Source organism: Venturia canescens, chromosome 5 (assembly GCF_019457755.1).
Source record: "Venturia canescens isolate UGA chromosome 5, ASM1945775v1, whole genome shotgun sequence".
Taxonomy (NCBI): Eukaryota; Metazoa; Arthropoda; class Insecta; order Hymenoptera; family Ichneumonidae; genus Venturia; species Venturia canescens.
The window spans coordinates 12,175,544-12,200,331 of NC_057425.1; the positions used below are offsets into that span (position 1 = coordinate 12,175,544).

Sequence of the window (24,788 nt, forward strand, 5' to 3'; positions counted from 1 at the left end):
GTTCGTTGATTGAAAGAATTTTTTAAGATTCCGAAAGTTTGACGACATTTTCTGACGGCTCTTCGGAAAAACTGGTGATTCTAGGCGACCACGGAGCTGGTCGCTTCATTCGTAGAATGATTTTTCTACTCAATGATCCACGAATGACCGTTCGCTATAAATTACGTCGCGCATAAGTGCATCAAACATTATTATTCGTCAAAAAAACGTTGGTGAAAAAAAATTTAACGGAAAAGAAAAAAATTCAAAAAGGACGAGCAAAGCGTAACGATTCCGCGTGATAATATCTCGGGGATGTGGAAAAACTGTGAGATTCGGGATCGGTCGAGTTAAAAAATCAATAAAATATCACGCTTATGCAAATTCGATGGAAATTTGAATAAATGCAACAAAGCCTGAAGGTGGTGTATGCATTATGTGAACCGGAAGTGTTACGTATTTGGAATGAGAGATGGCGAAGTGGAAAAGCGCAGTGAAGGAGCACCGCGTCGAGAGCTCAACGAGCGAAACTAATGCAAAAATGGAGCAATAATATGGATTACAAGCTGTTGGCGTGAGAGCTCGTCTCGAATGGCAGGATTCGCGAATAATTGTCGGCTGATTTTTCCATGGAAAGCCTCGGAACTATAATTATCCCGAATAATGCAACTTTGTCGTTTGAATTTTTCGCTCACCCTCTCCAGGTACGGAGTCAATGTGACGAATCCGCGAAGCATGAACGACGGTACGACTGCAGTGACCCAAGAGGATTGGAGAGATCGACGTAAATTTCTCAGTGTAATCGGCTTCGTTGCTAACGTCCTTGCCAATCGTCTCGTGCCGTTTTCGTCACTCGGCAGCATAATGAGTATTTTGTAACGAGGATCCTCAATCACAAATCACAATTGTCCCATTATTCGGTCGCAATTATTGGGAAAAAATAGAATTTCTTTGTTTTTTCACAGCTGAATAATTGCCAATTGTTTTTTCAAGATACGACAACATTTTTAAATCTACGCTTTCCCTCTGAAAATAATGTTTAGAGTATTTTCAGTGCAGAAACGTTTTGACGAACTGATAAAGTCGAATTTAGAAAATACGAAAAATATGCCCAAGCTTCGAATTTTTCTGTCTGGATTAATCTGTCATTTTTTACAGAATAATCGATGCACCGGAAACCTTTACAGAAAATAAATTGGCAATGAATACAGAAAAATTATAAAAAAAACTTTTATAGGAGCCGACATGAAATCATGGAAACCGTACTCAAGTTGAGAGGGCATAAAATTAAGAAAGTAAGAATTTTTATGGAATTTTCACTTTGTTTGAACCGTACATTCATTTTTAAATAGTAACTTTAAAATTTTAACTTTTCAGCACCGATTTTGTATCCTCGAGTTTCAATTCGTTACTGTTTTAGTGAAAAATATGATTTTCAAAACGGATCGTTAGAGCTGAAGAGCTTGACACTGCAAAATTTTACGAAAACAATGAATTTCATCTGTCAGCCCCCACGTTTTTGTTGTTTTTCTTTTGTATGCTAATTTTTCAGGTAAATGCAGCTGTACGTTAAACAAATGTGTTATCTTTTCACCAACCAATCCTCAAAGGAAAGATTCAGAACTATTCTCGAGTCAAAATAATAAAAAAAATTCAGAAGCAAAAATAACGCTGGTAATGCTCAATTTGAGAGAAAATTTAAGGAAGATCATGCGTTGCTTGTCATTCAAAAAAGCAACTAAACTTTTTTGCCCTTTTGATGATTAAAAAAAACGATTGAAATTTATTCTCCCAATTATTAAAATTATGTCGAACTTATTTGTTGAGATTGATAAATTTTTAATATAATGACAGCAGCTAAAATACTTTCGCAGTAAAATCGTCAAGCAAAATGTGACAACAGCCATTATTTTATCTCTTTATACGCTTATGCACATCTATATTTTAAACCAACTGGCACACGGTGTTGTCAAACCTTCCACCGTTTGTGTCGTTATTACTCGTTAACCTCAAATAAGCGTTTTTCTTTTTCCATTCCCAAGTTATTTTCAACGGTAACAAGACTTTCTCAAGACATCATTGACATCTAAAAATATTCTATTTTCTTAGTCTCGTTTTTGAGAGGATCCTATTTCATTAAGGAAGTTGAGGCATTAGAACGAAAACGATGTCATCGCTTTCAAACCGATTGCATCTTATAAAGTGAAGTGTAAAAAAAATCAGTTAAATTTTCAGACAGTTTAGGAGCGTCGTTGCTGAGAAAAAAAAAATATTAAATTTTTTGGGCAGCACGAGCAAGGCTTGCTGAATAATGTCAATTTTTGTCAGATTTATTAGGAGATTTGCTGAGATTATATAAATAATAATCTGTTTCCCGTGCAGCTTTCAGGACTGAGCTTTCACCAGTTTTTCGTCTTTTTTTCCCAACTCTTCTTTAAAGTATATGCAACATTGCCAAACGGTAAACTGTCCTAACTTTTGAAAGGTACAGGTTATAACTTTTGGGTAAAAAAAATGACTGTACGGCCTCAACTACCTTAAAACCAAATCGTCGCAAAGAAAGTGTGCCTGCCACAAGGGCCTGTGTATTTTTCTCGACAACTAGACGGTAGATCCTACAATAATTCCGATATATTTCTAGCATATTTCCAAATTTCAACTCGTAAAGTTGGAATTTTCAATTTCCATTAGATTCACGTGATCTTCCTTAATATTAAAATGCAAAAAATAGTACGAACTCAGCTGCATGAATAAATCGTGAAAAATCTTATTCATCGAACGCTCATCAACGAATATGGCAAACGGTGAGCAATTATTTTGATTTTCCAGTGACTTACATCCAGAGGGAATTCTAGTAGAGAAGCTTGCAGCGATGGGAAGTATGAAAATGGTAAAAATGCTGTGTAGACAGCGCCCGTGACTCGGGAATAATCGCAGCCATTGACGAGAAAGGCGATTTCAGTTTGACGTTTCGGATCAACCGCGACATCATCTTTCTGAGATTGGTAATCGTCGTGATTGGTATTGAACCTGCCGTATTCATCGAGCCATATGCCATCGTCTGGAAATGAAAATTCAACCGAGAATAATTGTATTTTAATCGAATTTCGAATCGCTGAAGAGTCTGCCAATGAATTATTTTGACAGATGTGACGAAACCCTCGGTTCGAGTTCCCAAGGCTGGGAAGTCGATGAAAATCCTCAAAAATCATTGCGGGGAGCCAACAATTTGAAAATCATTTTATTACCAGCAGTGCTGGTGAAATATCCTGCAGGGTGATTCGGAAGGCCCCGACGTTTGCGAACGACGTTCGTAGCGGTGTCCTCGACCACATTCGTCGTAGGGTTGTCGACGAGCGTTCCCGTTGAATTTGCATTCGTGGCGTTCCGGCTCGACGTGGACGTCGAACCGGCAGTGGACACGGAGGTGCTCGGTTGGCTCGATGTTGGAGTAGAATTTATAACGGTCGTTAACGTTCGAGTCATTGGTGTTGTGATCGATCCATTTGAACTTTGGGTTTGCGTGTTGGGGAGCTCGCTCGGGGTTCCCACGAGGCTCGACATCGGCATAATCGTGCTCGGGGTATTCGTGCTGCTGCTGTTGTTCGAGGCAGCAGTTTGAGCGTTGGCCAACATCGTGGGTGATCCGGAGCTCGAAAGGGTGCCAGGCGTCGTGGAATCGGTTGACATCGGGGTCGTCGCTGTTACGTTCGTCGGAGTTGTAATATTCGTCAAACTCGTGATCGTCGATAGAGTCAAATTGAGCGGGGTCGTTGACAGAGAGCCGTTCGTTGGCATCGTCATGGCGGAGCTGGGCTCGCCGGTGACGTTCGTCACGACCTCAGCGGCGTCGTTCAATCCTGTCGCTGGCGTCGAATCGTCACTCGTCGTGTCCAGGGTGGGGCCGAGGGTCGCATTCGGATCAGGATTCATGGTCGTCGACGTCGGCGGAGAGTCCGTCGAGCTCGTCGCAACGTCGCCCGGCGTCGTGGCGTTTTCGGCCCCGGAATCGGAAATATCGAAGCCGTAGAATCGGAGAGTTTCCTCGTAGTCGGGACGGAGGTTGATGTCGTCGCGGTTGAGCGTCAAGCCCCCCAGGAACGCGTCGGCGTTGAGGTAACTCTCAAAAACGAAATAAAAAGCCACTTGCTCGTATATTTGCTCGGCATTTTTTGAAGCTCTTGGAAACTTACTCGAAGTCTTCGGTGGATGTCCCGCAATCCAATTCGAACGACTCGCCTGTCACGAGGCAACCCTAGCACGTCACTTATTTCGCGACTGCTGCTCCCGGCAGCCCCCTCGTACAGGGCAACCAGAACGAATCCGAGACCACTCGGTGAGAAAGCCACGTTTCCTGTGTTGTCGAGATACCTGTCGAGGATTTTCGCTCCGAGATCGTTCACGACGTCGGTCATGACGTCGACGGGACGACCTTGGCGAACAGTTTGGGGAACCTTGGTCCATCGCACCGGGCTGTAGTAAAGTCCTTGCGGGGATTGGTGACGGAGTTGGTGCGAGGGCGAGGGGAGACTCGAACTGTGCGCTGAGCACGTAACTAGAATATTCGAAAAATCGTTTATTCGCTAGGGTGCGACGGGAGGCTTGAAAAGTCAGTGAAAACGGTGGAAACTCACGCTGCAAAAAAAAAATTATGATCGACCAGAGTAGGGAAAAACGTCTGGCCAGCTGAACGACGAAGACCGGTCGCCTCGTTGAATCAACGCTTGATCGATCCATCGGCTTCCCAGAGGTGCAATCGCGACGGAGAAAAACCGGAGAATTTGTTGCGGAAAGGACGTTTAAGCAACGACTGCGCGGGAGTCCGCGATCAAACTGGCGTTAAGTCTCGTTAACGAATAAGGGAGCCAGGGGAGAGGGAAGAATTTGTGGAGAGGAGTCTCCGGGTAACATCGTTTTTATTCACTTCTAACTCGTTTCGAGAATGAATCGAGAAGCAAGGTCGCGCTCGTAGATTCTTATCGTAATATCCACTTTGCAGAGTTCCGTTTGTCAGCGATTCTTTTTTCCTCTCACCGTGGATGTTCGACACGACAGTTATAATAATTGTGAGCATTGGAGAGGGGAATAATGCGCGGACCTCAAACCAACGTTTTCGCACCGGTGGAACGACGTTCTCTCAAAATCCTTACGGAATTCAGAATTTTGTTAGTTCAGTAACGAAGATTTGGGAAATTGAAAGAATTTTATTTCATCAATTACAAATCGACCGTTTCAGACGTGAAAAAACTTTAATTCTTTAGCTTTGGGAAGGTTAAATTAATATCGAAGGTTATAAAATTTTTTAACGGCAAATTGGAAATATTGAGCTTTATAAAATTATATATTGAAAATAAAAAATTTTAAATAGTGAATTTTTTTATAATTTTAGTAATTATAATTATTAAACTTAAAAGAATAATTTTATATTTAAGATTAAATTTTCAATTTAAATATCACAAAATCAAATATACTTTAAATTAATAACAAAAATAATTTTTTTTTTATTAAATTGAAAATTTAATATCTAATATTTATATTTAATTAAAATATCGAAAATTTTTAATTTCAAGTATTAAACATTTATTTTTTATATATTTAATGTTTATTGATCTTTTATCTATAATAATTTTATAATTTATATAAAAAATATTGATGTTCTAAGAATTTTATTTTCTAATATTTATACATATAATTCAATTTTTTTATATAATTATATCCTTTATTTATTTATTACTCGTACGTAATTCTCATTATTTTTTTTTCTTTTACAACATTCGTATATATTTAAATATATGTATTTTAATATGGCCTAATTATAATCTTCTAGATAAATTATATATTATAAATATATTAATTTAAACAAATAATAAAATTTTTATATATTCATTGATTTTTCAAAAGAATTTTGGTAAAAATATCGAGTTCCCAGACCATCCTTTATTCCATGCCAAAATTTCGATTAAAATCATAGAATTTCGTCGATTTTGCTTTCAACTGCTGAACATATATTTGAATGATCATCAGACGCTTTTAAGGAGTTTCGGTACAGGCGATACAATGTTGCCATGCTAAACCATGCTAAAAACATAAAAAATTTCAAAAAATTTCGAATTTTATAAAATTTGGTGAACATATTCTTTAGTGCCAAATTTGGCAATACAAATTTTTTAAGATTTTTCTTCTACACAGTTATCGAGTAATTGATCACTAAAGTTTACGTGTATAAGCATAGCGTTTCCATATATATAGGTATAAATTCCACATTCCAGGCATAAAAAATCTGCTTTAATGCGTAATTACTCGATAACTAAGTAGAAGAAAATTTTGAAAAAATTTGTGTTTTCGCACTTGATGTTGAAGAACATTATCACCAAATTTGATCAATTTCTTAATATTTTGACTTCTGTACCGAAACTCCTTAAACTCGGTTGATAGGATTGTCAAAATAGTCCCCAAAGGCACGTAGACCCTGAAGGAAGTTGCGCGAATTCGCATTGCGCGATGGTACGAAGAATTAGGAAAAGAAATGTGCGCGAAAGAAATCCCATCGAGTGGGAGTGAGACCGCGTTAAACTTTCTCGCAGCTACGGAGTTATGCAATTGTTTAGTATAATCTGCGTGTACCGTTGTGCCCTTTTTCACAGGGGATAATGCAGTGGAATTAGTGCGCTAACACACGACGACGCCGTTCACGATACTGTGCAATTATCGCGATTGGATAAAGCTGAGTGTGCATGGAGAGCGAGCGGAGTCACGCAATCGTAGCTTATAATGTGCATTCGCACGTGTGCATATTCGTACTGGTGATCTTCGGTGTTTGGTGAGGGTGAATTTCGACGCCGAATCTCGCGAAATCGCCGTAAATTCAGGAAAGAAAAGGGCGAATGATCGTTCGCTCCTTCGCCACTTGACGACAGCGAGAAAGTAATTCCCAGCCGAGAAAAAGCAGCGAGATCAAATATCCTGAGGGATTGAGAAACTTGTGAAATGTTTGGATGTTAACAGACTCGAAAAACTCACCGAGAAATAGGACGAAAAATATTCCTTGCATGTCCCAAACGTCGACTTTGTGATTGTTGACTTGGTTGTTCAAACTCGAGCCCTCCCAGCACTCGTCTTTCATGGGCATTCGATCCTTTATCCATTTGTCTATCAAACCCGACTCTTTCATTCTCTTCAATCTGCGTTTCGAATCGATTTTACAAAGTTGTATTATTTCATCCCTGAACTCATTCGAGTGGGGGGATAAATTTTTCTTCAAAGTGAAAGAAAAAAAGGAGCTTGAAAGGGACAACGAATTCGTGAGGAAATTGGGCCGAAAAATGCTGTTTAAATTGTACTTTTCTGGGTGGAAGAAAACGTTTTTTCAACTGAGAAAGAAGCTTGGCTCGTGCGCGGAGAAACTCACTGCGTGTTGACCAGAGGGAGGTAAGGGCTTCCCAGTGGCAAAAGCAGGGCGATGGATTCCTCGACGAAGGTCTCGGTGCCAATGGAGAAATGGCAAACACCATCGTTGGTCAACGGGTTGTCGATTCTCGTGAGCATCCTTAACGAACTTGTCCAATCGACGAGAACGTGCGTCCCATCCTTGACGCGATTTATCATCGTCTCGTAATTGCTCGCGTCGTGTCTCTCCGGCTGATGCGCATCGTCCCCCAACAAACCGTCGTAAGGACCGCTCTTACCGCTCGTCAAATACTCGACGAGATAACTCTTCGCCGGCAAACTCCAGGTCAGGCTTTCCTTGCGTTTAAAAATATCATCGAGCGTGGAAATACTCTCGTCCATTCGTGGAAACGTTAGAAAGGCCACGAGACTTCCGGAATATGTTGCCACTACGACCATTACGACGAGCCACCAAGTTCCGACGATTAAACGCGCACCGTCGTTTTCCGGTATGCGGAGACCACCTTTTAACACCCATTTTTACTCCTTTCTCACTTTCCCCGATTTCGTTATTCATGGAAAGACGTCGAGCTCAGCTCCACACCGAGACTAAAAATCTTTTTCAATCTGCCACGATCGTTTATTCCATTTTTTGTATTTCAATGGAAATACTTTTTACGAAGGCCTCGGTAGGGGTTCGATGCCAGTTATTTTATAAAAAAAAGCTAGGGCAGAACCTGCTGCACTGTTTCATAAAGAAACATGCCAGTTTTGTAACGCCACATATAAATGGTTCTGATGGGCAAACCGTTCCAACCAACAACTCACATTTTGGGTAAATTTTTTTAAAGATTTTTCTCATATTCCAACCTTGTTTTGCACTTATGCAAAACGGAGCATTTCTAAGAACGAAGGGACGATCAAGGATTTCTGTACTCATCCAGGGTTCCAGACTCGTGGGAATGTCATCGATCGATGATAATATTAAGGGGTCTATCTTAATTAGAATTTTCAAAAAATCGATTTTTTTATTGCATTTTTCGAAAGTATACAGAATTAAAAGTATCGTACTGAAATTTTATGAAGACCTGAGCAGTCCGCGTGTACTTTTGAGCGTCTGAGCGCGCTGATACGCACCGCCCAGTGCAATGCCGCGTGTGCCTGCCTTTGTTTAAACGCGTTTTTCCCAAAATTACGTTTTTCGACTGCTCGTTGATGAAATCCCCGAAACTATTCAACCGATCCTTACCAAAATTTTACCACGTGTTCTTTATGACTATAGTTATGGCTCATGTCAAACGAATTTTGTAATTTTGAGCGGAACTATTTCTTTTTTTGCAAAAAACGATGAAAAAAAACTTGCTTTTTCGCAGTTATTGGAAAAACGGCCGCCATTTTGTCATTTTTGAAAAAACAACAAATCGTAAGCTGTGCGCCATAGCCATTAACCCACTGAATCTAAAACCATTTTTATTTTTTTTCTCCGCGATCATCCGTTTCGGAGATTTTATCAACAGCGCACAGCCATCTTTTTTTTGGACCTGGTTTCTTCCCCATTTTTATGTACGAAAACTGAGTAAAATAATATAAAAAATAACACTTTTTATATCCATATTTATAATTTATACCGGTCAAAAAAATTGGTGAAAATAGTCTTATTTGCTCGTTTAATTAGGTTAGACCCCTTAAATATCGAATGAATAATATTGTAAACATTATTTCGCTACTCAAAAATATGCTCATTAAATTTGTGAAAACTTTTTTGTATTGACTATGACGAAAGCAGGTTTTTGATCGATTGCAATTGTGAAAACACTCAAATCGAAGTTTCCTAAAGTTTAATGGAGTTAGGCTCTGGTTGAAAGAAAAAAATGTATCTGATTTCACTAGAATCTTGGATGGTTCGTACAACAAGATTCTGGGTAAAAGCAAAAAATGGCTTGACTTTTAGTCTCAAAACAATTAATGTCCTTTCAAAATTTTTTTTTTCAAACGTCCTTTATTTAAGAATGTTTTGAGATTTGTATCTGTAAAAGTGATCGACTTGAACGAATTTTGACTCACCCTGCTGAAGAAGAGCGCCGTAGATATACCAAAGGCATTTCGCCGGTGTGCTCAGCCCGAATTGGATTGATTGAGGACCGTTCAAATTGGATGGACTGTATTCATGCACGAGGTACAGTATCGAGCCGACCGAGACAACAGCGCCAGCGAGACAAGCCCAGGACTATGAATTTTACAAAAACGTGCTAGAGCCTCCACTTTAAAATCATTTCAATCTTCCTATTATAAATAAAAACTCTATAACGGGCTCAAAACGACGAGAATTTTCTCTCCAGAAGAGGTTTTAAGGTTTCAATGCACACACAGTTCTCGTCGTTTTTCGATAACCAAAAAAATGCTGCATGACGAAGTCACTGTACAATGAAGTTTGATGGAAAATTCATTGAGGTAACTACTGTTGTACTGCGAGCTAGTCAAACGAGTGCTAAATTTTAAAAACGCTTTTAGACCATGTTTAACTTTAAAAGTTAATGGATTTGTATTGCAGCATATCTCATCAACATGTAAAAATATGAAAAACGATAGTTTTGCAAAACCATTAACTGATAAATGCAATTTCCACGATGACACATTTTCACTGCTATTTTTCAAAGAATTATCTGTATTTTTTAACCGATTTTATTGCACCGAGGCTCATTTCGTTTCTTAACTGTTTCTCTACGAATTCACCACATAGTTTTTTTATAACTTGATCGTTTCACTATTGCAGCTAATTGTTTCACGAGCGAAAAAACTTTTTCATTAATAATTCGAGTAAAAATAAAATGAAAATCGCTATCGATATTTTTTTTCGAGACACTTTTTCGAGACGATTTCTTCCAGTATTTTAATGATTTAGTAATTTCACTATTTTTAAAAATAAGCAACAACAGAAATCACACGGTGGCCTTTTTCTTATGACGAATTTAAGCAAACTTTAGTTCAGTGCACCCTCAAAACATCACGATTTTCTAGTTTTTTTGTTCCAACATGTTAATCGAATGGTTATTCGGCCACAAAAGTTCCGAGACGGGATGAGGTGCCAAGAAAACATCGAAAAATGTGCGGATGTTGAAAAACAAAAGGCTCGAACCTCAATCGTGTAGGGCGATGCGAAAAGCATAACTCTGGACAGCGGTTTGGGTCTTGGTGCGAGAAGGCCATAAGTTTGTACGGCTATGGGAGCCGTGAAATTGAACGAAGATTTAAGATTTTCGGTGATAGTGGAAGCACAAGCAGCCATGAAAACTTGCCCGCTGCGCACCAAATCCGCGATGTCGTTCGGGATTCTCTCACCCGACGAGGTCAAAGTTCTGATGAATTCCTATCAAATCGATAGCATAATAAAGTTTTTTTAAGGATCTTTGAGCGAAGGAACTTTGGAAATTCCCAAAAATATTTCGCCTCGAAGTACAACCTCGTTTTTGGCACCGGTTTCAGTACGATTTTTCAACTTTTTCGCGTGCTCTTCACTCTCAATCGTCCTCGTCCCTGATTCAACGAGTTTGCACGTGAAATTGAGTTTTTTGCTCAGTTCGTTGACGATGTCAAAGACCAGTCCGTCCCATTTGAGTTGGCCGGTTTCCAACGATTTCGAAATAAACTGCCACGGAGGATTCTGCCATTGGATTATTGAACTTTTCCTTTTAACTGCAAGAAACTCGAGTCGTCACGCCTCATTCGAATCTCTGCCTCACTTACGTGGTACGTCACGATTGGCAGAGCTTTGTTCCTGAAACCGTATTCGGAGTGGGGGAAAAGTAGTTCCTTTGGTGCAGAGCCTTGTCCAGGCGTCCAAAAGCCTGCGTCGATCAGCTGATGAGCCTCGCTCTTGTTTTTACGATGAAACGAATTGCCCCAGGTAATACCGGCTAACATCTTCCACGTTAGGCAATCGTCGCATTTTCGCTTTCGCTCTTTTTCGCCATCGGGCTTGTACAAATCATCCTACGAAGAAATGAAAATATTTTGTTTTTCCGAATCTTTTTAAAAATGGGCTTCGTGAAAGGAAATATTTTGCTTTGACGATCACGGATAACACGAGCAATCGCAAAATTTACTGAACTTTTGCTTATCACTAATTTTTATGTCTAAAATCTTCAGAGACTTGGAATGAGTTTACAAAATTTTAAGAGCATTTATGCAGCGAATCTGGGGATACTTTGATCCTTGATTTTTCAGATGCGGTTAAAAAAACGGTCTCAATTTTCTCTTCGTCATAAAGTGCTCCTCGTACGCGATCGTGAGGTTTGATTGTACACTATTTTCTTCGTCTTTTCATAACGAAGTGAATGATGTCTGATAAAGTTGCATTTAATAAATATTCGATGATAAAAACTCTGTAAAATAAGAACAAATTTCGTTCTCGTACGTTGCGTAAGAGAGATGTTCGTAATTCTAAAAGTTGAAGTCGTCTTCCACTCGGTTTTTGGATGGTCTGAAACTTTCCAGATAAATTGAGCTTACGCGAACGAATGAGACAAGCTGTTCACATCGCTCTGCCTTGGTCATCCGCACGGCGTCGAATTCTTCATCGGTAATTTTCTCATACAATTCGACTTCTTGTCTCCGAGCACTTGTGAGACCTGCTATAAGAGAAGTGACCATTTCTTTCGCATGACACTCCAGACCCACCTGAATTATTGCATGATAATTATTTGCTTTTCGGCACTGACGAATGGGAAAAAAATTTGTTGGTTCAACAAATTTTTCCTTGAAATCAAACTAACAAAATGAGGGAGGGATTCGAATCAGTAAAAGCTTTGCTCATTCAATTCATTCCTTTAAGGTACATCATGCCCGAAGGATCCTATTTTATGGGTGTCTAAATTGAACCCATTTTTACTTCCCAATTAAAGATATAATTACTTTAAATTAATGTCAGAATTATTTATATTCGAAATTATAAACACATTTTTACGTATCGATTTTTTTCCCAGACCTTCGTTATATACTTCATTGTTGTTTGTACTTTTTCATAAACTTCGTAAGAAACGTTCATTCGTAATATGGAAGGATAAACGATTTTTTGCGCAACCCTGTGTATTTTTTTTCATATTTAAACACGTTTATGTGAATAACCAACAAGACGAACCCTTTAAAATTTGATATGCGTGTGAGTCGAATACCCGTTTAAACTGAGTAAATTTCAAGACTTTCTTAAGAAAATCGTTTCGTGCACGAACTAACTTAATTCATTGACTTTAATTGAAAATTTTTTTCTTTTATTTGAAAAAATGGTAAAGATGAAAAGAAAACGATGGATTCGTATTAAAAAAAATTTGGTTGAATCTCATTGAAAATTTTGTTGAATCAGCGAATTTCAATTTTTAGTAAATAGCAATCAAAGTGATTTCCTCACCTTGCAATCCTCGTCGAAATTCGTAACGTTACAGATAAACGCAATGTTCTCGCCTTCGGCCAAAAGTTTTTGGAGTTCTGTCACATTTGAAGGATTTTCAGCACTGTCGGATAAAACGAAAAGCCACTGGCTCTCCGGATGCAGAAGTCCCAAAGTTCGCGCCTGCGTTACATCAAAACAGATGTAAAAATAGCCTCTTTTCAGGGAGAAACATCGAGGGCTTTTCGGTACTCACGGATTCAATGATCAATGTTACAATATCGGTACTGACGATCACGAGAAATCGATCACCCGAGAATCTTTCACGCGGAAACTTCTGTAGGGTCTCCATAATCCGATGCTTCTTCATCGACATCGAATGATTCGACGATCCAGTGGAAAAAAAGCATTGTGACGACAATCCGAGGTGAGGAACGTTCGGGATCTCACCGAACAAAGCTCTGAAGACGCTGCCGATCGTGTCTCTCTCTAATTCAATCCAAACGTTCGATTAAATAATTTGGTGAAATTTATCATTTTATTTAAGTTTCGGATTAAACAATTACTGGCAAATATCAAGGACAAGCAATTCAGAACAGATGTAATCCGATCCCTGCTGTCAAGGTATAGCCCATTGTACAAGAATGTGAAACAGTTGAACGAACTGAAATGTGAAGAGTATCTTAAGGATGTACGAGCACTAGACTCGATTTCAGATGGCACTCTAATTTTTTTGTATGTCGTAGTCCAAGCTTAATACTTGATCTGTGTGAAATTTCAAGGTCCCTTATCGACTATTTAATCGAAATATTATTAGTTAAAAAGAACCCAATTTTACGTGTCGCCTATAGCCGCAATGGCTTCGAAGCTTGTATAACTCAACATTTGATGCAATTCTATATCAGATGTCGATAATAAAAAAAAATCAATTATATGAATTGAACCCTCGGAATTCTAACGGTTAGTTAAAAAAAGGGGGTCAACGGACATCTGAATTAGAAATATAAAGTTAAGATGATGGATCAGTCGGTAATCACAACCGTGAGTGCGAGAGAGATAGCTGCAAATTTTGAAAAGGAAATTTTTCCACATCGTTCGTCTGATCGAAAAAATAAAAATGTCATCGGATTTTTGCGATCGTGCTGCGTACGATGACATTTTTATTATTTTAATCGGACGAACGATGTCAAAGAGTTTCAATTTCAAAAATTCGAGGTGTGATTACCGACTGATCCATCATCTTAAAGACGACAAATGCTCACGGAATCTGAGGATTTTATAACCCTGAGAAGTTGTGGCAACGTCGCAAAACCTATATATGTATACATCTGTACATAACATAACTTTACTGTCAGAGGCTCACTCCAAATGAAAAAATTGACGATATTTTGATACACAGCATTTCAAGCGATATAAAAACTATGAAGAAATGATTGCATTCATAAAATAACTAAACGTTAATGCAAAAAAATGTATATAATTTGCGTTTAGAAAATATTTCAATTGGCTCAGAAAGGCGATTTGCACATTGTGTATACAAAAATTCTTTTGAGATAGGCTCTTTTTTTCATTAATAAACGGAAAATTAAAAAATGCACGGAAAAAAAAATTTGGGATGGTATATTTTTGTAAAATAAATGTCATTTCATCAAATGCTTGGTAATATGTGTAAGATTTTTTATTGAGAGGCCTCAAAAGGTATGGGATCGATCGTTTGGAAATAAATTTCCCTTTATCTCTACCGTGAGTGGCGTGAATGTTATGCCGGATCATTTTGTTGACATAATAACTTGAGGTTATGGGTACCTCAACGCCCGACGTTCTCAGACGTAAACTTTTCACAATGCACTACCGAGTCATATTAACAACTCTGCACAAAATCTTTTCCATGATAAAATGAACTTGAATATTATTTACCGTTCAAAAATCATTATAACATTTCTTAATAAAATTATGCTACATATAATTGCCTGTAGTAATTTCTTTTAAAAAATATGGTCAAAGACTGTCCATTGACTAGTACGACCCGCTTTAACATCCTTAAGGCATCAATGCCGTTAACACTCATAAGGTTGGCAGCGCAACTCCGCCTAGCAGGACGTGACCTTTCAATGATCCGTTTCAAAAAAGTAAGTTACAAAATTGACGGTAGCCTCACTTGCTCTTTATGTAACAGATTTCAATACGAGACTATTGAGCACATTTTTTTGATGGATCAGTCGGTAATCACACCTCGAATTTTTGAAATTGAAACTCTTTGACATCGTTCGTCCGATTAAAATAATAAAAATGTCATCGTACGCAGCACGATCACAAAAATCCGATGAAATTTTTATTTTTTCGATCAGACAAACTCTATGTGGAAAAATTTCCTTTTCAAAATTTGCAGCTATCTCTCTCGCACTCACGGTTGTGATTACCGACTGATCCATCATCTTAAGGTAGATGGGTGAATATTCGCTATCCAAGATTACGCGGTGATATTTTTGGTAGGCAAAAATGAATACGCACTGGATAGATTTGCAAAATTTCGACACTAGTTACCGTGCAGTTTAGCAGCAAATTAATTATTGAATATCGACTTTTCTCTGACACTTATCACTCCGGCATATGAAAGCCGTACATACATCAAAAGTTGTTGAATTTTTTCGTTAGTTATATCCAAGATTTCGCAAAAAAAAATCGATCGTTGTATTTCGTGGATATTCAAGAATGCATGAGTATTTTAGTTTTTAAACTTTACCATTGAAAATCGGCTGAAATATGAAAAAATATCTCATAAGAAACCATTCGGATTACACGACAAATGGATCAGTAACGTTTGACATGGTTGCATTCAATATACGTTCGCATGTGACGTCAGTTCGACCTTTTGGTCATATTTTGTCGTTCGTTAGCTTCGCCACGTTTTTTCGTAAATTTTTACAAAACGACGATTTTTATCCCGGTAAACTTTTTGATCGTTCATTTTTTCATTTTCCTCCACTGCAATACTACTTTGGACAGTAAACTCACTTCACAACCTATAAAATTTGTAAACAAAAGTGACAGCGTGACATCAACAGCAGCGGCAGCTGCTGCACCACGCTAGTCAAAATGAACTCTTCAAATGTTTTTTTAATAATAAAATTGTATAAAAATGTTGACTCTTTACCAATTATATTTCTAAAATAATAAAATTATGGTTTCCAAGCAAGTTTCGTCTTTTGAAATTTTCGAAAAATATAGTTGCTGCAAAAATCACGTAGCCGTCACCCATCAACCTTAACAGAAAAATATCTTCCTATCGCACATCCAATAATAGCATTGGATAACCTTGATGAATCTTCCACGAAAAATCTTGCATTTTTTATACTCGAAGTTTGTAAAATTCGGGCTTTTATGATAGGAAACGGATAAACCAAAATACGGAGCTAGTCATACCGATGACATATGAAGTTTAAAACTACGATGTATGTAAAGTTACATAAACATGCGTTTAATCATAAATAAAGAAATAGTAATCAGAGCTATAAGCTCTAGATAATATGCAAATGTACGAATTAGAGATAAGTTTTTGTTTAAATAGCGCTGTATCGGACGCACAATTAGATGTTTAAGCACACCGCGATACGGGAATCCTTAGGATCCCAAATATTTTTGTAAGCATAATGTAAAACCACTTAAAACGTTCTCCTTTGTAAAAGGCGCAAGCCTATGTACAAATAAATACTACTACTACTACTACTACTACTATTTAAGGAGTTTCGGTACAAAAGTCTAAATATTAAGAAATTGATCAAACTTGGTGATAATGTTGTTCAACATTAAGTGCAAAAACACAATTTTTTTCAAAATTTTCTTCTACTTAGTTATCGAGTAATTACGCATTAAAGCAGATTTCTTATGCCCGGAATGTATACCTATATATATGAAAACGCTATGCTTATACACGTGAACTTTAGTGATCAATTGCTCGATAACTGTGTAGAAGAAAAATCTTAAAAAATTTGTATTGCCAAATTTGGCACTAAAGAATATGTTCACCAAATTTTATAAAATTCTAAACTTTTTGAAATTTTTTATGTTTTTAGCATGGTTTAGCATGGCAACATTGTATTGCCTGTACCGAAACTCCTTAAGTTTCGGTTCCAATAAAATTGATGTTTTACTTAAAGTTATTTATTTTTATAACATTTCTCATTGTTCTCGGAATCGATCGTCAAATCGTACTCATCCGAGGACCTTCGAACCGTCCACAAATGCGAATCGGAATTTCATCATTTCGACTCACATTTTCGAGGTGAAAATGAAATTTTAAATGCAGACATAAGTAGATGATTTCGAGGTAAAATTTCCTGCCCAATCACGTGGTCATGGTTGAATCGACGGTCACTGAGAAGGTGGCGAAAAAATGTGTGTTAAAAAAAAAGTGATTTTGCGACTGAAAATTCGCTTCGCTGCGTGTACAATTCAAGGGCTTCGTGAATTTTTTTTTTGTTTCGTCCAAAACTCAAACTCCGAATGGCCTTTACAGTTTTCCTTTTTCAATCATTCGTAATCCTACTGACATCCTACTGAAATCTATTTATCGATAAACTTTACGATCGATTTATTAACGAATCGATGTCGAAATATTTTTGGACCAAAAATTTTTTATACGTCGAAATATTTTGACCAAAAATTATTTATATGTCGAAATATTTTTATCAAAAATTGTTCATATGTCAAAATATTTTTACCAAAAATATGATCGTGAAGAACGTTTATTTTCGTCCACGAAATGACTCTGCCCACCCTCAAGTCCAGTAACATCTGAGGCAACTCTTGACTCGGTTCCACTATCGGGACACTTATTCCATAGGCGCTCGGTAATCGTGGACAATCGTGATCTCCGTTTGAAAACAAAGTTGAAAACAATTATATTTGGATGGCGAGAAAAAACGTGTTTTGAGACGATTCGACAGAATTTTTTTAGAAACGAATCTTTCGAACTCGTGTTCGAAAGATTAAAAACGAAATTTCGTTGAAAGCTTCGCCGAGTGACACAAAAATTGATTTTTTTTCATATAAAAATGATGGGTCAAAAATCTTTGTTGGAATATTCGAAATTTCGTTGCTTGAACAATCTTGTTGAAAAGAAGCAACAAAATATTTGTATATTTCAACGAAATTGCGCTTTCCGTGTTTTTGGGGCCCGCGCGCTAGCCCGGCGCAACCCCTTAAATGAGCGAATTTCGAGTCGGGAAATGTCCATCTTTGTGGGTGAAGAAAAAAAGTGAAAAACATTGAGAAAGTTGGATAACAATTTGAGTTTTTTGTTAAACCGACGAACGAGGATAATGCCCAAACTCGTTAAGCAACTGATAAGAAAATTCGAATAGGTTTTGGATTGTGAACTAACCGGTTATCGCGAGATGAACGAGCTTCTCCTTCCGAGCACGTTGAAATAAGCTCCAAGTCTCATGGCAGCTCGCAACGGACAGCAAAACCGTGTAATCTGCTCCCCGTAATTTCAATGACGATGTAAAATCATGAGTGACGCATTCGCGATATACGATACACACACGTTTCGATATATGAAAACCGGTATGTGGATCATGACACAATTTAAAAAGCGGAGGAAGAGCAAAAAAAAATCCGTAATCGGTGACTCACCTCTGGCGAGATTCACGCTCGTTTCCTGAAACACGTTTATCTCCATTCCAACATTGCTATCCGAGTCTCGAGCTTTCGCAGCTTCCGTTATCGTCCTCACGAGAGCCTCGAGTTTTTTCTCGTAAGCGTTACGTACCGTGTGTCGTTTTTTGACGGCCTTAACCTCGAAAAAAGGTCTCTCGATTACGACAGCTTTCGCGATTGAAAAAAAGCAGAATTCGAGTTTCCTTCGTTAAGTCGTTTTGCTTCGGAATAACAGGAAAAACTTATGCGAAATGAAAGTTCATTTATTTTCATGGGAATTCTCGTATTAGTCGAATAAAAAATAAAAATCCACACACAGGATTACAAAAATGAGAATGAAGTATTGAAAAAATTGAAATGTCGACGAAATGCATTTTTACGATTTTTTGCAAGTTCCAAACTCACCCATTGTTGCATTAGCGATCATGAGAGATGGAAAATCATTGAACCCTGTACTGAATTTAATATTCACGAGTGCTAAGAAAAAAATAAAATACATTTTTTATGTCCGATCCGCGTAGATTCTTTTCACTCGTCAAAATCTCTCCACCAACTGAGCGGACCTCGTTACACGATGCGCCTCTTCGCAAAAATCAATCGACCTCAGAAAAAATTCACGAGCAGAAACGTATTACGTGCCTCTGATAAATAATTTAGTGATTCAATAAATATGAAACGTAGAGCAACGGAGAGAAGTAGATTGAACTTTTAACGAGTTTCCTTTCTTCCTGCGCCAAGTGAATATGCGGTTCGTGCAATGTAAATCGATTCCAATTCTAACCACAATTTCTTTTCCGATTTGCTTTTTATAGAAAGATTGCGGCCAACGAGTTTTTTCAATCATGTAAACAGCGAAATTATACTATGATTTACTAACAAAAACAATGTTAGTGTTGAGGTTTACGTAAATATCGAATGAAATGCTATATATACGTCAAAGGTTCGCGCTGAGTTTCATTGGAATTTCACAGGTTAAGAACTGCTGATAATGGTTTACCAAAAATTCATCTTTCCAACGTGATCGACTCGATATAACCTCTACAACTCAATTGAATCGGGATGAGTTGATATTCTTTGTCAGATATTTTGACAGCCGCGTAAAGAGATAAGATTTGCTGCACGTATCGTTTTTATTGAGAATAATATAAATACACATGTGCTTCAGTGTATATGTAAAAGGGAGGGAAAAAATTATTCGGAAAAAAATGTCATCACAATTTATAAATAGAATAAAAACAATGCAAGTGTTTCGCTTGGTTTCGCTATTCGTTAAAGTGCAAGTGAAAAAAAGTGTTTATCTTATCGGTTTCAGAGAAATAGAAAAACAATGTGTATATAGAGAGTTCAGTGCGTGCCTGTTTTTGCCCACGGTTGACTACAGTCTCATATCGGAAATCCCTCGAATTCCTTTCTCATTTCTCAGACAGACGCGCTATAGTGTGTAAACTCGCACGATTTTCTTACACATATATGTATATACAAGTGTTGATAAATAAACGACGGTTGAGAAGCGATTCAAAACGAATTTTGGGACCACACAAAGCTGGTTCGAATAAAATTGCCAAGTTTTACGAGAACGAAAACGTTGTTTTTCAATCTTCCAAGCATATAATCACAGCGATAAATAAAGGAAAGTAAAAGTTTGCGTATCTATTTTCGGTGTTTCCGTTCTACACAAACATCGTATGTGGACTATTGAAGAAAAACAATATGGCCGCCCACAAAAATAGTTGAAAATAGTGAGCTCAAAAACAATGTGTCAACGGATATTATACAATGGTCGCGTGAAAACATTATAAGACTCGAATGATTATTAAAACTGTTTTCAAAGAATATTTGAATGAGAAAAGCTGACTAAGCTAAGCCGAGGAAAAGGACGTAGACGAGATAAAAGGATACATTAGAATTTACAATGATCCTGCTGTTGGGGTGAAGCAAAAGTTGCTCGAGAAGTTGCGGGAGCAAATGTGACAGCCTAGGAGCGATACAGCTAAACAGTCAATGTATAGCACGCATGCGAGCTACGCATACGAAAGCGTACATATATTCGTGAACGTTTCACACGTCTAAAGTTGAACTAGAGAACGTACGTAGAAACGATTGTCTGTGATATGGCTGTGACAGTGGGTACTAAAAAACGAGCATTTGTTCTAAAGCATTCAAGCGATACATATACAAAAAGGTGAATGTGTGTTGGTGACAGTGTATTGTACAAGACCGAAAGTTAGAATTCTCCAAGTTATAATACGCGTATATATAACTGAAGAGAGATTAGATGCACCACACGTACGGGAGGATACGGCCTCCTTAGCCGCTGCATTCTCTCTTCTCGACGTCTGTTGTGTATAATACGAGAGGAGGGACAAAGGAGCTGCTCTCGCACGTCTCGTGCGCGGAGACAGACGAAAAATTTGAACGTTTGAAATCGAAATTTGTAGAGTTTAAAAAAATAACGAGTTCGCTGTTTTGGAAGAAAAATCAGATTTTTAGTGTGATAAGAAAGGAAAAATTATGGATCTTCATGACGAACCGTTTTTCCAAGGACAATTACTCTTTCCGCCACAAGGAGTGCTCAGCCAACTCAAGGTTAGTCACACACGTCTGTCTCATGTGTTCCACCATCTCGGAGGTTAAATCAGCGATTGTCAAATCAAATTTTTCAACTACTTTGCATCTCTCATTTTTTTTCCTCTTCCATTTTTTCTTCATTTAGAAAACTTGGCACAAAAAATTCTGTCAGATTTTCAAAGCCAGCAAATATGGGATAGAGAGACTCGAGATTTACGACAGTCAGGATGAAATTTTGTCGCAGCAACATTCACCGAGGATTCTCACCCTTGAAGCTTGCATCAAAATTTCTTCGAGTAACCAACCCAGAGTTTTCACGGTGAGTTTTTATATTACATTGCTATATTCAAATTACCTCCACAGATGAATTATCAAAAATATGAAGTTGTAAACTAATTGGTTTTTTTAATTAGTATTTCATTAGTATTTGTATCTCATTAAATTGTTACCATTGTCATTAAAAATTGTTTTGGTTCGAGAAAGGGCATTTGAAAAATGACATAGATGACAGGGATTTGCAGCTGAAAAGGAAATTGTGTTTGTACAGTGAATTAAGCATATACAGTATCAGTACAAGCAAGATGATCAGACATAATAAAAACTAATAATTCCATTTATATTGAAACGAATTATTATCAAGGTATTTTAAAGAAATTGTGAAGTATTCGCATGAGCTTGTTCAGAATCACAACCAACGAACTACGTCATTTACAGGTAGTGACAAAAACAGGAGTGCATCACTTTGGATGTTTTTCCGATTCGGAGACAACAAATTGGATAGAAGCGTTTCAATCAGTGGCATTCAAAGGTGATGCGTCTGGGCAGACAATTGAGGAAGACAATGATCTCTACTGCACCAGTGGCGAGGGTGTTTTTTCAGTTAAAGTAGTAGAGACTGAAGCTTCGAAGCGATGCAAACTAGAGTCAAAGACTTACACGCTGGTGGTGGCGGCGGTTGAGATGAAAATCATAGACGGAGATTCTGTGTTGTACACGTGGCCTTATAGATACATAAGAAGATACGGTTACAGAGATGGAAAGTTTACATTTGAAGCTGGTAGAAAATGCGAATCGGGTGAAGGTTCATTTCGATTGGAACACAGCAATCAGCAAGAAATATTTCGGTGTATATCTTCGAAGATGAAATCAATGAAAAAATTGTTGAACAGTGAAAACAGTCCAAGCATCGAGTGCAACGACGCTCAATATCATGCTGCGCTCTCCATGGAAGCTGGTTCTCGTTCGCCCCTGCCACCTTCGCCTAATAGTTCCAACAATCTCATAGATATAGATTTTTCAACGATATCACAAAACTCCCAAAAGCACCTCGTTTCTTGTTCCTCGTCGAGTCTCGATTCCATACCGTTCATAAGGCCACCACCTCCCATCATAAAACCCAAACCTGCAAAACCACCCAGAAAATATATCTTCACCGGATTGCTGGAGAAAAAGAGTTTCGAGGGCGAGTTTGGGGACGTACCCGCCTGCGGAAAATATCGTAAATTAAACACAAGCGGCTCGCCCGACGTGAGCCTCAGAGGTGTCACCCAATCTTCCACTGCCAGTCAGTGCTCCGACGACAAACATCCTTATGACCTCGTTGAAGTCAGAAGCGACGCATGGAGAACTCACGGTCTCGATAACATTCCCCATTCCGAACGAGTCGAACGTAGAGTCTCCGACGACGAGGAAAATCCTACGGAATCTATGGACAATGAGACCAACGCCAATACTAATTTTAATGATGAACACGCAGAGTACGAATCTCAATACGAAACCATGAACCCGCTCGTTCCGACGAATCTCGGAGCTAATAATTCTTCAAAACGTAAGCCAAGCATCGAGTCGACACAAAATATCCCAGTTGCCGCATCACCCATTATTCACAACAACGTTACGACCAAAAACGATTTTCCAAATTACGACAAACTTCAACATTTCGGCTCTATGCACAAACTCAACAATAATCCAGGCTACAAGACTCCCAATGTGAGTCAGAGCAGTTCGGTTGTTTCGGGCGACGACACCAGCGGGCCATGGCCGAATTACGACGTCGTCGAAGACTTATGCGGCATTCGTCTCGCCGACGACACTCACAACGGTTACGGGATTATTCGAAAGAAAACCAGCACCACGAGCAATCCTGTTACACCTTCCGGTCAACCTAAACACAGGGTTTTCAACGATAGCGAATACGCGATTGTTTCGAAACCCAAAAGGGTTTGAAAATGTTCTATTACCGGAGAAAGCCACATTTTCAACCAAGGAATCGATGCCTTCCTCATTTTGTGCCTTATTAGATATTAATTACTAATCAATGAGAGACTCGGACCATTGATCATTCTCCAAAATTAATTTACGGTGCCAAAAGTTTTTTATACTGTTTCTAAACGCACTGAAAGTACTCGAGACCGTCCGTACTTGCATTTATATCGGTGATCCATTTTCTACAGCCAACTTGTACGTACGCGGTCGTCGATCCCATTGAAACGCGTAGCTTTTATTAAGATTCAAATTCGTTGTTGAAATTTTTACCTCCGAGACAACGACGATGTATATGTATATTTTTTCACATATTTCTCAGAAAAACGACATTTTTATTTTATATATGTATATACAAGTATGTTTTATATGATAGAATATATTTTTTATGTGATACGGACCCTTTATTCGAGAATTACCATCGCTCAAGCAATCATCGTCGTAAATGATATGCGTCCTCAGTATCTGTTTAGCCATTCAACGTAATCATTCATCACAAGTTTTTACCTTAAGTATTTCATAAGGGACCAAAGATCGCGATTTCTACTGTACAGAGAATTTCTATACAAATAAAAAACAATCAAAACGACGTTTTTATTTAAAAAATTTTTCATCGTAATGACCTCGTTATTTTCATTTCAGTTACTCCTAAATAACTTCATTTTACATTTTGTAATTTTTCTAGTTGTCTAAGTTACTGGGATTTTATAGTTTCATTCGTTGGGTATCAAAAGTAATGTTTGAGCAATTTAGTGCTCCAAGTTCAAATGAAAATTTGTCTCGAGCAATAAACTAAAGCTTCGACACTGAATGGATGAATAAATATATTCTAGCATATTTTTGTCATTGAATAGATATTGTTTTTGTCTTTGTTGGAGTCTTGTACATAAATGACGATGATCAAAAATATGATATGAATAATCCAATCTATTTGTACGTGGATTTAAAAATTTTTTTTTATTTAGGTGTATCAAAATAATTACACATAACTATTTAAATTATTTCTGTTTGTATTCTGTAAAGTTCTATTTTCAGTTATTTTTTTATGTTATCAAATATGTGAATTTGGTTATTGTCTTCTTGATTTATCGTTTCTTCTGTACTTTTATCTTCGAATACAGAACCCATCTGTAAGCTTTCTTGAATAACTTCGTTTTCAATAATTTGTAGAGAGCCATCGACATAAGATTGTATTTTCTGAACTTTTTCTCCTCTTGCTGCAAGAATTTGTTCAATATTTTTTTTTCCACAAATATCGGTGAACCATCCTAAATGGTCTGCAATCAGATGATTGTTTTTACAGCCGTCACAACGAACAATAACAACTCCTGTTTCATAGGCTAATTTGGATATTGTCTTTGTATTTCGTGTACTACAACGTTTACACGTAAAACTCAACTTCAATTTTCGTTCCAATTTTCCTAGTGGTTGTTTTGTAATTGAAGCTTCATTCGCAGCACTTGAAGGAATGACACTCGTGTGAATATTCAACTTCTGTTGTGGCAATTTTCGATGAAATAACATAGAATGTGTTGCTATCTCGAAAGAC

General features: G+C 37.8%; 3 protein-coding genes across 7 annotated transcripts in view; 1 reads left to right on the plus strand and 2 right to left on the minus strand.

The window, feature by feature from the left end:
• Window positions 1–5,292, minus strand: part of Spn85F (Serpin 85F) — a 7,397-nt gene extending 2,105 nt beyond the window's left edge. The window contains exons 1-5 of one of the 2 annotated variants that reach the window (XM_043420486.1): window positions 4,614–5,292; window positions 4,173–4,534; window positions 3,228–4,101; window positions 2,817–3,040; window positions 675–866 (exon numbers count right to left, since the gene is read on the minus strand). In XM_043420486.1, the coding sequence (XP_043276421.1) occupies window positions 675–866; window positions 2,817–3,040; window positions 3,228–4,101; window positions 4,173–4,534; window positions 4,614–4,716 (1,755 nt within the window). In that variant the 5' untranslated portion in view covers window positions 4,717–5,292. The remainder of the gene's footprint in view (window positions 1–674; window positions 867–2,816; window positions 3,041–3,227; window positions 4,102–4,172; window positions 4,535–4,613) is intronic. The other variant, XM_043420485.1, reaches the window with a different exon arrangement.
• A 986-nt stretch (window positions 5,293–6,278) lies between these two features.
• Window positions 6,279–19,781, minus strand: LOC122411575 (Ionotropic receptor 93a). 4 transcript variants are annotated; one of them, XM_043420479.1, is made up of 14 exons: window positions 18,815–19,781; window positions 18,386–18,577; window positions 18,132–18,227; window positions 17,470–17,619; window positions 13,005–13,237; window positions 12,770–12,931; window positions 11,875–12,042; window positions 11,110–11,355; window positions 10,826–11,026; window positions 10,502–10,732; window positions 9,430–9,592; window positions 7,388–7,889; window positions 7,000–7,160; window positions 6,279–6,942 (listed from the first exon to the last, which is right to left on the minus strand). In XM_043420479.1, the coding sequence occupies exons 1-14, from the start codon at window positions 18,906–18,908 to the stop codon at window positions 6,845–6,847; spliced, it is 2,697 nt and encodes an 898-aa protein (XP_043276414.1). In that variant the 5' UTR covers window positions 18,909–19,781; the 3' UTR covers window positions 6,279–6,844. The 4 variants fall into 4 exon arrangements, with proteins under 4 accessions (XP_043276414.1, XP_043276411.1, XP_043276412.1 ...); XM_043420476.1 differs by having other exon boundaries at window positions 6,279–7,160; XM_043420477.1 differs by having other exon boundaries at window positions 6,279–7,160; window positions 17,470–17,624; window positions 18,134–18,227; window positions 18,386–18,548; window positions 18,815–18,884.
• A 164-nt stretch (window positions 19,782–19,945) lies between these two features.
• Window positions 19,946–23,828, plus strand: Dok (docking protein homolog). The gene is made up of 3 exons (XM_043420487.1): window positions 19,946–20,995; window positions 21,123–21,296; window positions 21,692–23,828. The coding sequence occupies exons 1-3, from the start codon at window positions 20,921–20,923 to the stop codon at window positions 23,201–23,203; spliced, it is 1,761 nt and encodes a 586-aa protein (XP_043276422.1). The 5' UTR covers window positions 19,946–20,920; the 3' UTR covers window positions 23,204–23,828.
• Window positions 23,829–24,788: the final 960 nt, after the last annotated feature.

Coding starts and splice junctions, on each gene's coding strand:
- Dok (XM_043420487.1), top strand. CDS start 20,921: ATGGATCTTCATGACGAACCGTTTTTCCAAGGACAATTACTCTTTCCG. Junction 20,996..21,122: donor GAGTGCTCAGCCAACTCAAG/GTTAGTCACACA, acceptor TTCTTCATTTAG/AAAACTTGGCACAAAAAATT. Junction 21,297..21,691: donor ACCAACCCAGAGTTTTCACG/GTGAGTTTTTAT, acceptor CGTCATTTACAG/GTAGTGACAAAAACAGGAGT.
- LOC122411575 (XM_043420476.1), bottom strand. CDS start 18,908: ATGTATTTTATTTTTTTCTTAGCACTCGTGAATATTAAATTCAGTACA. Junction 12,932..13,004: donor TAACATTGATCATTGAATCC/GTGAGTACCGAA, acceptor GATGTAACGCAG/GCGCGAACTTTGGGACTTCT. Junction 11,356..11,874: donor AGCTTGTCTCATTCGTTCGC/GTAAGCTCAATT, acceptor ATTTCTTCGTAG/GATGATTTGTACAAGCCCGA.